The sequence below is a fragment of the Triticum aestivum genome, chromosome 7D (genome assembly GCF_018294505.1).
Source record: "Triticum aestivum cultivar Chinese Spring chromosome 7D, IWGSC CS RefSeq v2.1, whole genome shotgun sequence".
NCBI classification, from domain to species: domain Eukaryota; kingdom Viridiplantae; phylum Streptophyta; class Magnoliopsida; order Poales; family Poaceae; genus Triticum; species Triticum aestivum.
The window spans coordinates 560,625,692-560,637,981 of record NC_057814.1 but is presented as its reverse complement, the minus strand read 5'-3'; the positions used below and the strand labels follow the sequence as shown (position 1 = coordinate 560,637,981).

The 12,290-nt window shown below is 49.8% G+C and overlaps 1 protein-coding gene across 1 annotated transcript in view; it reads left to right on the top strand.

Annotated features, from left to right (window-relative positions):
* LOC123166598 (SKP1-like protein 1) overlaps window positions 1-11,826 on the top strand; it is a 39,341-nt gene extending 27,515 nt beyond the window's left edge. The window contains exons 2-3 of the mRNA XM_044584409.1: window positions 7,007-7,014; window positions 11,661-11,826. Of these exons, the coding sequence (XP_044440344.1) occupies window positions 7,007-7,014; window positions 11,661-11,826 (174 nt within the window). The remainder of the gene's footprint in view (window positions 1-7,006; window positions 7,015-11,660) is intronic.
* The last annotated feature ends 464 nt before the right edge of the window (window positions 11,827-12,290 follow it).

The window sequence follows — 12,290 nt, the reverse complement described above, 5'->3', positions numbered from 1 at the left end:
AGGTGCAGGGTCTAGTAACCCGCCGGAGATCATAGTACCCAGAGCTGGGACACCAATTCAACCCCAAGTGATGGGGCCTCCCCGGGTGAACCCTGCCCCGCCTCAGTACGTGCCAATACCACCGGGTCATTATGCCAACCCGCTGGAAAACATGGTCGCCGCGGCGGCACGGCTGGCGGCTCTCCCAATTGATGGCGATTCTCCAACGGCGGTTGAAACCCGCCGGGTCAGGGAGCTCCTTCAGACAGCTCTGGCGCAGCAAGAGGCATACTCTTACAGCCGGGACAGGATCCATTCAACCCCTCGTCCAGGCCGAAGCCCGAGTTATAGCAGACACATGGTTTCAGCGACCGGCTCAAGTAATGTCCGACGCCATGACTTGCCCCCTGGCCATGGCCCGGCTCATAACGGAGCCTTTCACGCAACAGACCAAGACAGAGCACGACAAGAGGCGGAACAAGTGCCTCAGGTGACGGCTTACCAGACACCCCCGGCTTATCCGACGACTTCCGTCGACGTGGGTATCCCTGTGAGGACTGGAGGTGTCCCTTGTTTAGTGCCAGCTCTCCGCAATGAACGTCTACCCAAGGACTTCAAAGGGCCTAGGAAGGTGCCTAATTACACGGCTGATTTACAACCCGGATCCTAGATCGAGAGTTACGAGATGGCCATGGAATTGTTGGAGGTCAGTGAAGCGGCGATGGCCAAGTACTTCACCATGATGTTAGATGGGACTACCCGCACTTGGTTGAAAGGGCTGCCACCAAATTCCATCGGGTCTTGGGCTGAGCTGAAAGCCCGGTTCATCCAAAACTTCAAAGATACCTGTAGGCAGTCTATGTCAATTGTGGATTTGACTAACTGTAAACAGCAGGAGGGTGAGTCTACGACGCATTGGGTTCGCCGGGTCAAAGAGATAATAGATTCATCTGATAAGATGGATGCCGGCTCTGCAGTCTTAATGTTGGAGCAGAATTGTCGCTTCCTGCCCCTGAAGATGAAACTCGGGCGGCTCAAACGCGACTGCAATGATATGGGTACACTGATGGTGGCTCTCGTCAAATACGCCGATTCTGATAGTACCAAGGACCCCGCTTTAGATGATGAAAGGACAGGGAAGGGAAGGAAGAACGGCAATGGCAAGGGTCCTTAGCATAACCCGGCAAACCAAGGAGGTAACAAGCGTAAGGCTGATGGCAGTATGGAGTTTGTGGCCAATACCAATTCACAGGGTAACAACCAGCGACGTAAAGGGAGGCCACCTCCCCGAGCTAGCGGGTCAGGCCCGACGCTCGAGCAGTTGTTAAACGAGCCTTGTCCGAGGCATGGCTCTAGGGAGAAGCCAGCTACTCATCTATGGAAGGATTGCGCAATCATGAAGGCCTTTAAGAATTCCAATGCCTTTAATGGCAACAATGGCCCGGGCGGCGGCTCAGGCGCTGGCGGTTTTCATGGCCCGGGCGGCGGCTCAAATCCTAATCCTCAGAACGGTCCAGGGGGCTTTAATCAGCAGTCTGGCCAGGGTCATCAACAGCAGCAGGGGGGTTATCAGACCAATCCAAAGCAGCTTAACGGTGGACAGTATCACGTATTTACCACCAGTCTGTGTAAGCGAGATCAGAAGCTTCAAAAGAGGGATGTGAATGCTGTTGAGCCGGCGGTTCCACGTTATTTAAGATGGTCTGAGCAGCCTATTGTGTGGAATAGGGAGGATCACCCTCCCCGGGTTGACAACCTGGGTCACTTGGCCCTGGTGGTGGCTCCTCAGGTGGGAGGATATAAGTTCACTAAGGTGCTCATGGACGGAGGCAGCAGCATCAACATCCTCTATTATGAGACCTTCCATCGTATGGGGTTGATTGATAAGAACCTCAGCCAGTCCAATACTGTTTTCCATGGTGTGGTGCCTGGTAAGTCGGCTTATCCAGTTGGTAACATCGAATGGAAGTGGCCTTTGGAGATGAGTACAATTACAGGGTGGAAAAGTTGAACTTTGAGGTGGTCAAGATAAGAAGTCCGTATCATGCCATATTTGGACAGCCGGCTTACGCCAAGTTCATGGCACGGCCGTGTTACGTATACCTACAGCTCAAGATTCCGGGTCACAATGGGACCATTACGGTTCATGGTAGCCGAAAGGTAGCCTTGGAGTGTGAGGAAGGTGACGCGGCTTATGCAGAATCTGTTTGTGCAACGGAGGAGCTGAAGTTTTACAAGGATAATGTTGACCCAACAGATATGACATCTCTGAAAAAGCCGACCACGGAACATGAGCCGGCAATGAAATTTAAGTCAGCTGATGAGACTAAACTTGTTGATTTCGTTCCAGGTGACTCGTCTCAGTAGTTCAGTATCAGTGCCAATTTGGATCCGAAATAGGAAAGCGTGCTCATCGAGTTCATCCGTGAGAACAGGGACATATTTGCATGGAAACCTTCTGACATGCCAGGTGTACCTAGAGAACTCGCTGAGCACACTCTCAATGTTGATCCGAAATTTAAGCCGGTCAGGCAATTCCTTCGATGGTTTAATGAAGAGAGGCGGAAAGCCATTGGTGAGGAGGTGGCCCGGCTCTTGGCGGCCGGGTTTATTGTTGAAGTCTTTCACCCAGAGTGGTTAACTAACTCGGTGCTCATGCTCAAGAAGAATAGCACCTGGCAGATGTGTGTGGACTACACGGACTTAAACAAGGCATGTCCGGCTGATCCTTTTGCCCTTCCCCGTATTGATCAAATCATTGATGCTACGGCGGGTTGTGAGCGTTTAAGTTTCTTGGATGCATATTCTGGATACCATCAGATTAACATGGCAGTTAAGGACCAGGAGAAGATGGCGTTCATCACTCTCTTTGGAGCCTTCTGTTATGTGTCTATGCCTTTTGGACTCAAGAGTGCACAGGCGACTTATCAGCGTTGCGTGCAGAACTGTCTTCATAACCAGATTGGGCGCAATGTTCATGCCTATGTGGATGATATTGTGGTTAAGTCCAGGGAGAAGGAAACCTTTATAGATGATCTGAGGGAAACCTTTGATAATCTCCGGGTCTACAAGATGATGCATAACCCGACCAAGTGTGTTTTTGGTGTTCCTGCGGGCAAGCTCTTGGGTTTCTTGGTTTCTAATAGAAGCATTGAAGCTAACCCGGAGAAGATTAAGGCAATCACCTCTCTGGCTAAGCCGGCGTGTATAAACGACGTCGAGCGCCTGGCGGGTCGTATCGCTGCTTTAAGCCGGTTTATAAGCCATTTGGGTGAGAAGGCCATGCCACTATACCAGTTGATGAAGAAAACTGATGACTTTGTCTGGAATGATGCTGCTAATACTGCTTTTGAGGATTTGAAGAGACAGCTGGCGGAGCCCCCAGTCCTTGCTTCTCCGGTTGACAAAGAGCCCTTATTACTGTATGTAGCTGCTAACACACGAGCCGTCAGTGTGGCTGTGGTGGTGGAGCGCAAGGAAGAGGGTAAGGAATATCCGGTTTAGCGGCCGGTTTATTACGTCAGTGAGGTGCTCATCGAGTCCAAACAGCGGTATCCGCATTGGCAGAAGCTTGTTTATGGTGTGTTCATGGCAAGCCGGAAGCTTAAGCACTATTTTCAGGGTCACCCCATTACGGTGGTTAGTTCTGCTCCCCTTGGAGATATCATCCAAAACAGAGAAGCCACAGGGAGAGTGGCTAAGTGGGCTATAGAGCTTGGGCCTCATGGTCTGAAATATGTACCACGTACTGTTGTTAAATCTCAAGCTTTGGTGGATTTCATCAATGATTGGACAGAGCTACAAGTGCCCGAAGAAAGGCCGGATAACACATATTGGACTATTCACTTCGATGGGTCCAGGCAATTGGAGGGCTCAGGGGCTGGAGTTGTATTGGCTTCCCCTAAAGGTGACAAGTTTCATTATGTGCTACAGTTGATGTTTCCTTGCACTAACAATGCGGCTGAGTACGAGGCCTTGCTCCATGGTCTTCGGATGGCTAAGGAGATGAGCTTGAGCCGGGTAAGGTGCTTCGGCGACTCAGACTTAGTGGCTCAACAAGTATCAGGCAAGTGGGATTCCAAGGACCCTCTCATGGCGGCTTATCACCGTGAAGTTGATGCCATTGCTGGACACTTTCAGGGTTACCAAGTAGAGCACATCGATCGCAGGAAGAACGAGGTGGCTGATGCATTAAGTCGGCTGGGCTCTCAGCGAAAACCGGTGCCACCTAATACTTTCCTAGACATCTTGCATAACCCTTCTGTTAAGGTACCTACAGAGGAAGATTTGGCTGTCCCTGACCCGGAGGCACAGTTGGTGGCGGCTCTCCACATCACCCCGGACTGGACAGTGCCATACTTGGCTTACATGACCCGGGGAGATTTGCCTGAGGATGAAACTTTGGCCAGACAAATAACCCGGCGGTCTAAGTCAATGGTTGTTATCAGTGGTGAGTTGCATCGCCGCAGTGTTACGGGAGCATTCCAGCGTTGTGTTTCCCCTGAGGAGGGTCAAGAAATCTTGCGTGAGATTCACGAAGAGGATTGTGGCCATCATGCCGGCTCAAAATCCCTTGTGGCCAAAGCTTTTCGTCATGGTTTTTATTGGCTGATGGCTCATGCTGATGTGAAGGACTTGGTCAGTAAATGTGATGGTTGCCAAAGGTTCTCACGACGGGCTCATGTGCCGGCTCAGGAGCTGAGGATGATACCAATCACTTGGCCATTTGCGGTCTGGGGGCTTGATATGGTTGGGCCTTTTAAAAGGTCCAAGGATAAGAAGACCCACCTCTTGGTGGCAGTTGACAAATTCACAAAGTGGGTTGAAGCAGAGCCAGTTAGCAAGTGTGACGCAGCCACGGCGGTTCAGTTCATGAAGACGGTGATATTTCGCTTTGGCTTTCCACACAGCATTATAACCGACAATGGTACCAATCTGTCTAAAGGCGCCATGGAGGAGTTTTGTCAACGAGAGCATATTCGACTTGATGTTTCATCAGTGGCTCACCCTCAATCCAATGGTCAAGCGGAGAGAGCTAATCAGGAGATTCTGAAAGGCATCAAGCCTCGGCTTTTGGTCCCTTTGCAACGGACGCCGGGTTGTTGGGTGGAGGAGCTACCCTCCGTGTTATGGAGCATCAATACTACTCCTAACAGGTCTACGGGTTACACGCCCTTCTTCATGGTTTATGGAGCGGAAGCAGTCCTCCCCAGTGACATCCGTCATGACTCGCCTCGAGTGGCGGCTTATGTTGAGGCGGATAATGAACAGGCGCGCCAAAATGCTCTTGACTTGTTGGACGAACAGCATGACGTGGCAACAGCTCGTTCAGCGATTTACCAACAAGACCTGTGCCGTTATCACAGTCGCCGGGTTAAGTCCCGGGTCTTTCAAGAAGGTGACCTGGTGCTCCGGCTCATCCAGGATCAAACAGATGCGCACAAGCTATCCCCGCCTTGGGAAGGGCCCTTTGTGGTCAGCAAGAACTTACACAACGGGTCATACTACCTTATTGACGTTCGGGAGCATAAAGATTCACGTAAGTCGGAGGAAGAGACCCGTCGTCCGTGGAACATAGCTCAACTTCGGCCTTATTACACTTGAGCCGTCGGCTCTCATAATGTACATATTTCTATAGCCATGTATATATTATGATAAGCAATAAAGCAAGACCTCTGTCCTTTTTTCTCCTCCAAAGGTAAATGTGTTGTTTCCATTACAAGGTCACATGGTAACTTGGAGGTGGATCCGGCTTATGATCGTATTCGAATCTTGCCGTTCAACAATATAGTCACCTGGGGGCTTCCTGTTCAAACATAGGTCGTATTCGAACCAAAGAGAACATAGCTGTCGATACCCACTTGATTGGCAAAGTGCCGAGCTCATTGGGGAGTTTTCTTTGATCATATTTGAATCATAGCTCAACCCCCTTTGGGAACCGACGTGGATCGTATTCGAATCAGCATCGTTAAACAACTCTTAAGGTCATTTGGGGGCTTCCTGTTCAAACATGGGTCGTATTCGAACCAAAGAGAACATAGCTGTCGGTACCCTCTTGATCGGCATCGCCAAAGCCACTGGGGGCTATATGATCGCATTCGAATCTTATCTTAACCCCTTTGGGACGGTTCTCTGGTCGTATTCGAACCGGAAGCCCCTAAGTTTTGGATCTTTTGACTTACAACAAGTTCTGTTGGTCACATCAACAGTGTGCAAGGGCGACTTTTCTTTTGCCGGCTTACTTTTGATTCACAATGTTGATAAACATGCAGTAAGTATTCTTGACGCTGGTAAACCGGAATTGAGATCTTCGCCTCATCATTCGGGTTATATAAGCCGGAACTGTGTTCGAAGGCTCGTAAGCATGCCGTTATGGTTACATCAAAAATATAATTGAGGGCCAGTCTTTGGTGACTTTGTTCATATTCCGGGTTATATATATATGGTTTATGATTCTCAGTGCGGTAAGCCGCCCAGAGACTTGCGACTTGTTTTCTATGCAGGATGGTTTAATACAGCTATTCGAGCTTAAGGAAAATAAATGATCAATTATGACCCGGAGAAATATAAGGAAGCAACTTCAATGGAGTTAAGCATTCAACACGTGCACGATGGCACGACAAAGTTAAAATGTTGGTCCTACTCTATTACAAGACTCCCCGAGTCCAAAAGGGTGAAGCATTGTTTAACAAGCATTATCATGGGCTGCCTAAAGAGTCAAGATGCTTGCCGGGTTGAAGCTTCCGGCTCATCCCTCTCCGCTCCTCCGGCTGATCCCATGACCTGGAAGGTTGACGATTTCCAGTCAATGCCGCTCAAAGCTTCAAATTGAGCCTCCTCGTCAATTAACCCGGCCGGGTCAATTTCTGGGGCAAAGGTGTGCTTACGAGTCGGCGGGACCAAGCTGACGGCTTCATAACGCGGAGTGGGGATCCTCTGATTCTCTGGGTCATAGCCCGGCTGGTACTTGGTAAGGTCGGTGTCATTCCCAATCTGGGTGGCCACCGGGCGTACGATCTTCACGCAGGCGGCAAAGTCTTTTTGGTCGAAGGGGGTGCCGTCTTCCTTCAAGCTGGGATATCCAAGTGCGATGTCAGCCGGGTCTAGCTCTGGAAGGAAAGCCTTGGCCCGGCTCAGAGCAGCTATGGCTCCGGCTCTTGCAGAAGCCCGTCGCAGCTCTTGGAAACGTTGAGGAAGAACGGCAAGCCGGCGAAGTACGTCCGCCAGGTGAGTCGAAACCTCATTGGACAGGGCCACAACGGCCAAGGCGCGCTGTGACCCGGTGTAAAGTTGTTCCACCAAAGTGTACACGGCCTTCAGCTTGGTCAATACATTTTTGTTGAGGTTGGCGCTTCTGGGACCTGTTTTGCAACGTCAGGTAAGCCGCTAGCAATGATGGGAATTATGAGACATAGAGAATATAAACTTGTTGAAAGTCTGCAGAATGACTTACCGAAGATTGCGGCGACCATCTGTGACACATGGCGCTTTAAGCCAGAGAGTTCGGCGGTTCTCTCCGTCAGAGCCTTCTCCGCCTGTTCGGCCCGGCTTACCAGAGCAGCCTTCTCTTCGGCCCAAGTCTTCCTTTCAGCTTCAAACTTCTTCTTCAGCTTCTCTTGAGCAGCAATACTGGATTCAAATTTGGCGTTGGCCTTCCGGGTCTCAGTTTCCTGAGTCTTCAGGCGGTTCTTCACCTCAGAGATATCAGCCTCAAGTTTCTTGCAAGCAGCCTGTACAATTTCCGGGTTATAGTATGAATAATTATTATGCAATTTTAAAGTCCCAAGCACTTTCCAAGCAAAGACACTTGGCACTTGGGGGCTAATGCATGTCGAAAGTTTCTATCTATAAATTACCGGTTCATGGAAGTAAGCCGGAAGTTAAGTCTACAACATATTCTATCATAAGTAGTAGACTTGGGGGCTAGTATGGTAAAGATGACTATGCAGTAAGCACTAGAGTGGTACCTCAGACTTCTGCTGTATCTGCTTCACCATGTCAATCTCCAGGTCCCGGCTGTTGTGCACCTGATTGACGTAGCCGGAGATGATCTCTCCAATGCTCAAGTTAGCATAGTTGGTGATGTCCAGCTTGGCCCTGCGGCGCTCTAGCAGCTCTTCCTTGGCAGAGCACTTAGCCAGCGCAGTGGGTCTCCCCGGCTCGACAAATTCCGTCCGGGTGATTACCACGTCCGGGTCATCGGCCGGCTGAGCTGGGCTGGAGATCTCCGGGTTAGCTGAAGTCTCGGTGATTGGCTCGGCGGTTGGAGCGGTGGCTTCAGGAGCAGAGGCAGCTGGCGGCTCTTGAGCTGAAACCTCCGGCTCAGTCACGACCGGCTCTTCGACCGGTTTATTCTTCTTCGCCCTCTTGCTGAGCTTTGCCCGGGCACCGAAAGGACAAAAGGTTAGTACAGAAGCATGAGTAAAGATAAGTACAACATAAGATGATCATTGTTACCCGGGGGCGGTCTTGAAAGCCGGCAGGTTCGATTGCATAGAATCACCAGAGGAAGGTGAAGTTTCCTGATAATTTGAATCAGAAGAATTGAGCGGTTGACGAATAACGCCCGCCAAAGGGTGAAAAGGATATAAGTTGGAGATAACCTCAGTCCGGCTCTTCCTTGATGCTTCAGGTAAGCCGGTGGAGAGGTCTGCATCCTTGCTGGTCCGGGTGTGCCACCGGCTCTCATGAATCTGTTGCTTCAAAAGAAATTGAGGATCTTGATAAGCTAAAGGATGTGAAAATCTTACTTTCCGGGTTACTCTTCAGACTTTCAGCCTTGGCAAGGGCTCCGAGTCGGAGGAAAGTGTCGTTACCTCTTCAATCACCGGGTTACTTGCTCCGGTATCATCCTGCGAATAATCAAGTCAGTGAGATAGTTAAAAACAGATGAAAAGCAGGATAAGAGCCTGAGGAATCAAGGGTTACCTCTGACTCGGAGCTATCACTTAGCTGAAGCAGCTCTGAGGCAGTAGGCCTGCTTCCCTTCTTGCGAGGGGCGGCTCTCCTGGCGGCTTTCTTAGCTTTCTTGGCTTTTTTGGCCGCCTCATGGTCATATTTGACCTTCCAGAACTTGTCATTAGCCTGAAACATACAACAAAGATTTCTTAAAGTTCAGATGGAAACTATTCAAAGGAAAACCAAGGTGTTCAGGTCAGTGGCTTACCGCCGGAGCCGGGTTAGCTTGGCAGAAGGGGGCAGGCCGGTTCTCCCACAGTCGGCTAAGCTCTCATTCAGGAGAGACTTGGTCATGTCGTCCACAACATCCTCAGGAAGATCATTGGGACTGTGCCGCAGAGGGTCATCCTTCCGGCCCGTGTAAGCACACATTAAGCCGGGGCGGCGGCTCAAAGGGATCACCCGCCAGGAGATCCAGACCCGGACCAGATCAATGCCGTTGAGGCCATTTCCCAGGAGAGCTTTAATTCTGTTGATGATGGGGATCAGAGGTTGACGCTCGGCTTGAGTTAGCTTATCCGGCAGGGGGTGACTTGGCTCCAGACGTGCGGCACGAAAGCCGGGCAGAGGGCTCTCGTCAGCCGGAGAAGTGTCTTGGCAGTAGAACCACGTCTGGTTCCAGTCCTTCGGGTGGCTTGGCGGCTCAGCGTAAGGAAAAAGGCAATCTCTCCGTCGTTGAATGGAGATTCCACCAAGTTCCAAGCTCGGCCCATTGGCGCACTCGTTCTGGCGGTTTAGATAGAACAGCTCCCTAAAAAGCAGTAGGCTGGGCTCTTCTCCAAGATAGACTTCGCAGAATACTTGGAAGTTGCATATATTTGACACGGAATTAGGTCCTATGTCTTGTGGCCGCAGATCAAAGAAGTTCAGAACATCCCTAAAGAATTTTGAGCCAGGCGGTGCGAAGCCCCGGCTCATGTGATCAGCAAATATAACCACCTCACCATCTCTGGGTTGAGGTCTCTCCTCCGACGGGTCAGGGGCACGATAAGACATGATCTCTTTCTTGGGCAAGTAACCCATTTTTACGAAATCAGCTAAGGTGTCGTCGGTGACGTTGGACCTCATCCAGTTGCATGTGATGGGTGCCTTGGGAGCTTTGGGAGGCATTGTGAAAGATGAAGCCTATGACAAAAGGAAAATGTCCGGTTTAATTATAAGCCGGCAGACGTCTACAGTTTAATACTCAATGGCGGCTTATGAGAGGGGCCTAATGACATATGGTTAAGTGCATCGGGTTATCTAAGCCGCTGAAGGTATCGTGAGTAATTCAAATTGTCTACAGCTTTATCATAAATGAGCCGGAAAATTTACGGCGCATGGCTTCTTTGAGCCGGAAATGTAAGCCGCCATAACTCAGCAGATGCAATTTTTCACTAAGTGTGGTGAAAACAAGTTTCCCAGATCGCAGTAATTATTTTGGATCTAAACGGTTGGCTAAAGAGAAAATTTTCTAGACCTAGAACTGACGCAGAAGAAGTTCATGGATTCAGAGTGGGATCTTATTTCAAACAAAGGGGATCTACTAGTGGAAAAATGGATGAACAACAACTACCGCAGGAGATCTGTGCTACTCTTGGATCAAAACATGACCATAGTGGCCGAACTACAGGGAACTTGTGAAGAACAGCGAAGAACAGCGAAGAACAGTGGGACCCTAATGCGGATCTACGATGGAGAGGAGCAGGGACTTACAGGTGCGGAGTTACGGCGGGGTTCGTCGCGTTTCTCTGGTCACGTCAGGTTGATGCAGCGGCCTGAGTTGGTGAAGACGAAGAAACCCGCGGCGGCGGCGGCGGAGCTCGGGCGGCAGCACAGTGGCGAGAGGAGGAAGAAGATGGAGGCGACGAGTGGCCAGAGGCTTATGGGCCGGGCTATTTATAAGATGAGGCTCATAAGTGGGCGCGAGAAACGAGGAGGCCACGGCGTGGTTATCTCGCCATAAAAACGCCTCGATTTTCAGGACGGCAATTAAAAGATAAGATCCGTTCCGGATATGGTGGAGTAAAAAATGGACTTAATGGAAGATGATGTCATGGAGGGTTACCAGGAATCCAAAAGATGACGTCACGGCGGGTTATAACTTTCACACGACCATAAGCCGGAAGATTTTTCTCTCTCAAAAGAATTGAAGATTGACATGAACCGGTTCAAATCAATCTGGGGCCTAATGTTGAGGATATAACCCTTAGAGTCACCCGCCAGGAGGGGCCGGGTTACTCATAATGGTCATCACGTGAAGCCCAGTACCAAGCTTGAAGACGGTGGGTCAATGATGGGCCTAAGACCCGGAGATGGCTTAAGGCCCGTAGTGATAACCGCCATTATGGTAGAACTTGTAGTGTAAGGCAAGAATAGTTGAGAGTCCGAGCCGGACACTCTTATGAGCCGGCCGGGACTCTGAGAGCCGCTGGGCGTCAACCTCTCTATATAAAGGGGCGACCCAGCGGCGGTTTAAGGACAAGTGAGATCTCGTCGAGAGCCAGGCATAGCAATTAAGCTCCCTGGTCATCGAAACCCTAATCAATACCACCTCAACTGGACGTAGGCTTTTACCTTCACCGTAAGGGGCCGAACCAGTATAACCCTCGTGTTCCTTGTCCCGTTTAACCCCTTTAAGCTTCCTAGCTGCGATGGCTCCACGACTAAGTCCTAGCACGAGGACATCTGCCGTGACAATTCCACGACACTATGGTTCTTTTTGCCCCCTCTCATGCTGCAAGTTACCTCAAGATCGAGGGGTTGTTGGACCTGACTTGCCAGACTGTTGCCGACATGATTCGTGGCAAAATTCCAGAGGAGATCCGTAATTTCTTCAACATCAAGAATGACTACTTGCCAGAGGAGGAGGAGAAGATCCGCAGGGAGAACCAATGGGCATTTCAGTAGAGGAGAATCGAGGTCGTGTTGAATGAATGCTTAGTACTCACCATCTCAACCTTTTAGCTGCACTATTTATGTTTTAGTTGGTTGTACTTGTACTGCAGTCTATGAGGTGGTGTCAGTTAACATATTCAGTGTTTATGCTTGCGTGAACAATTTTTTTATTGTGGTCAGTTGTCATCACTTGTCACACATCTTAGCATTTTCCTGAGCTTAATTTATCCATTCATCTAAAGCACTCATGTCAAGCAACATTTTCTCTCCAGCCAATCCGAACCCATAATTTAGTTGTTTAACAAGACAATATGCTTTATGTCTTATCTTCAAGATAGATGACATGATGTTGCATGAACAATTTGAAACGGAACATACCCATTAAATTTTTATAAGCGGTTATTGATGGTACAAGGTAATGTGGGTGGCTCATATCCTGGGAAGCCAGACGATAGACCAGCTTCAGGGCCAACCAC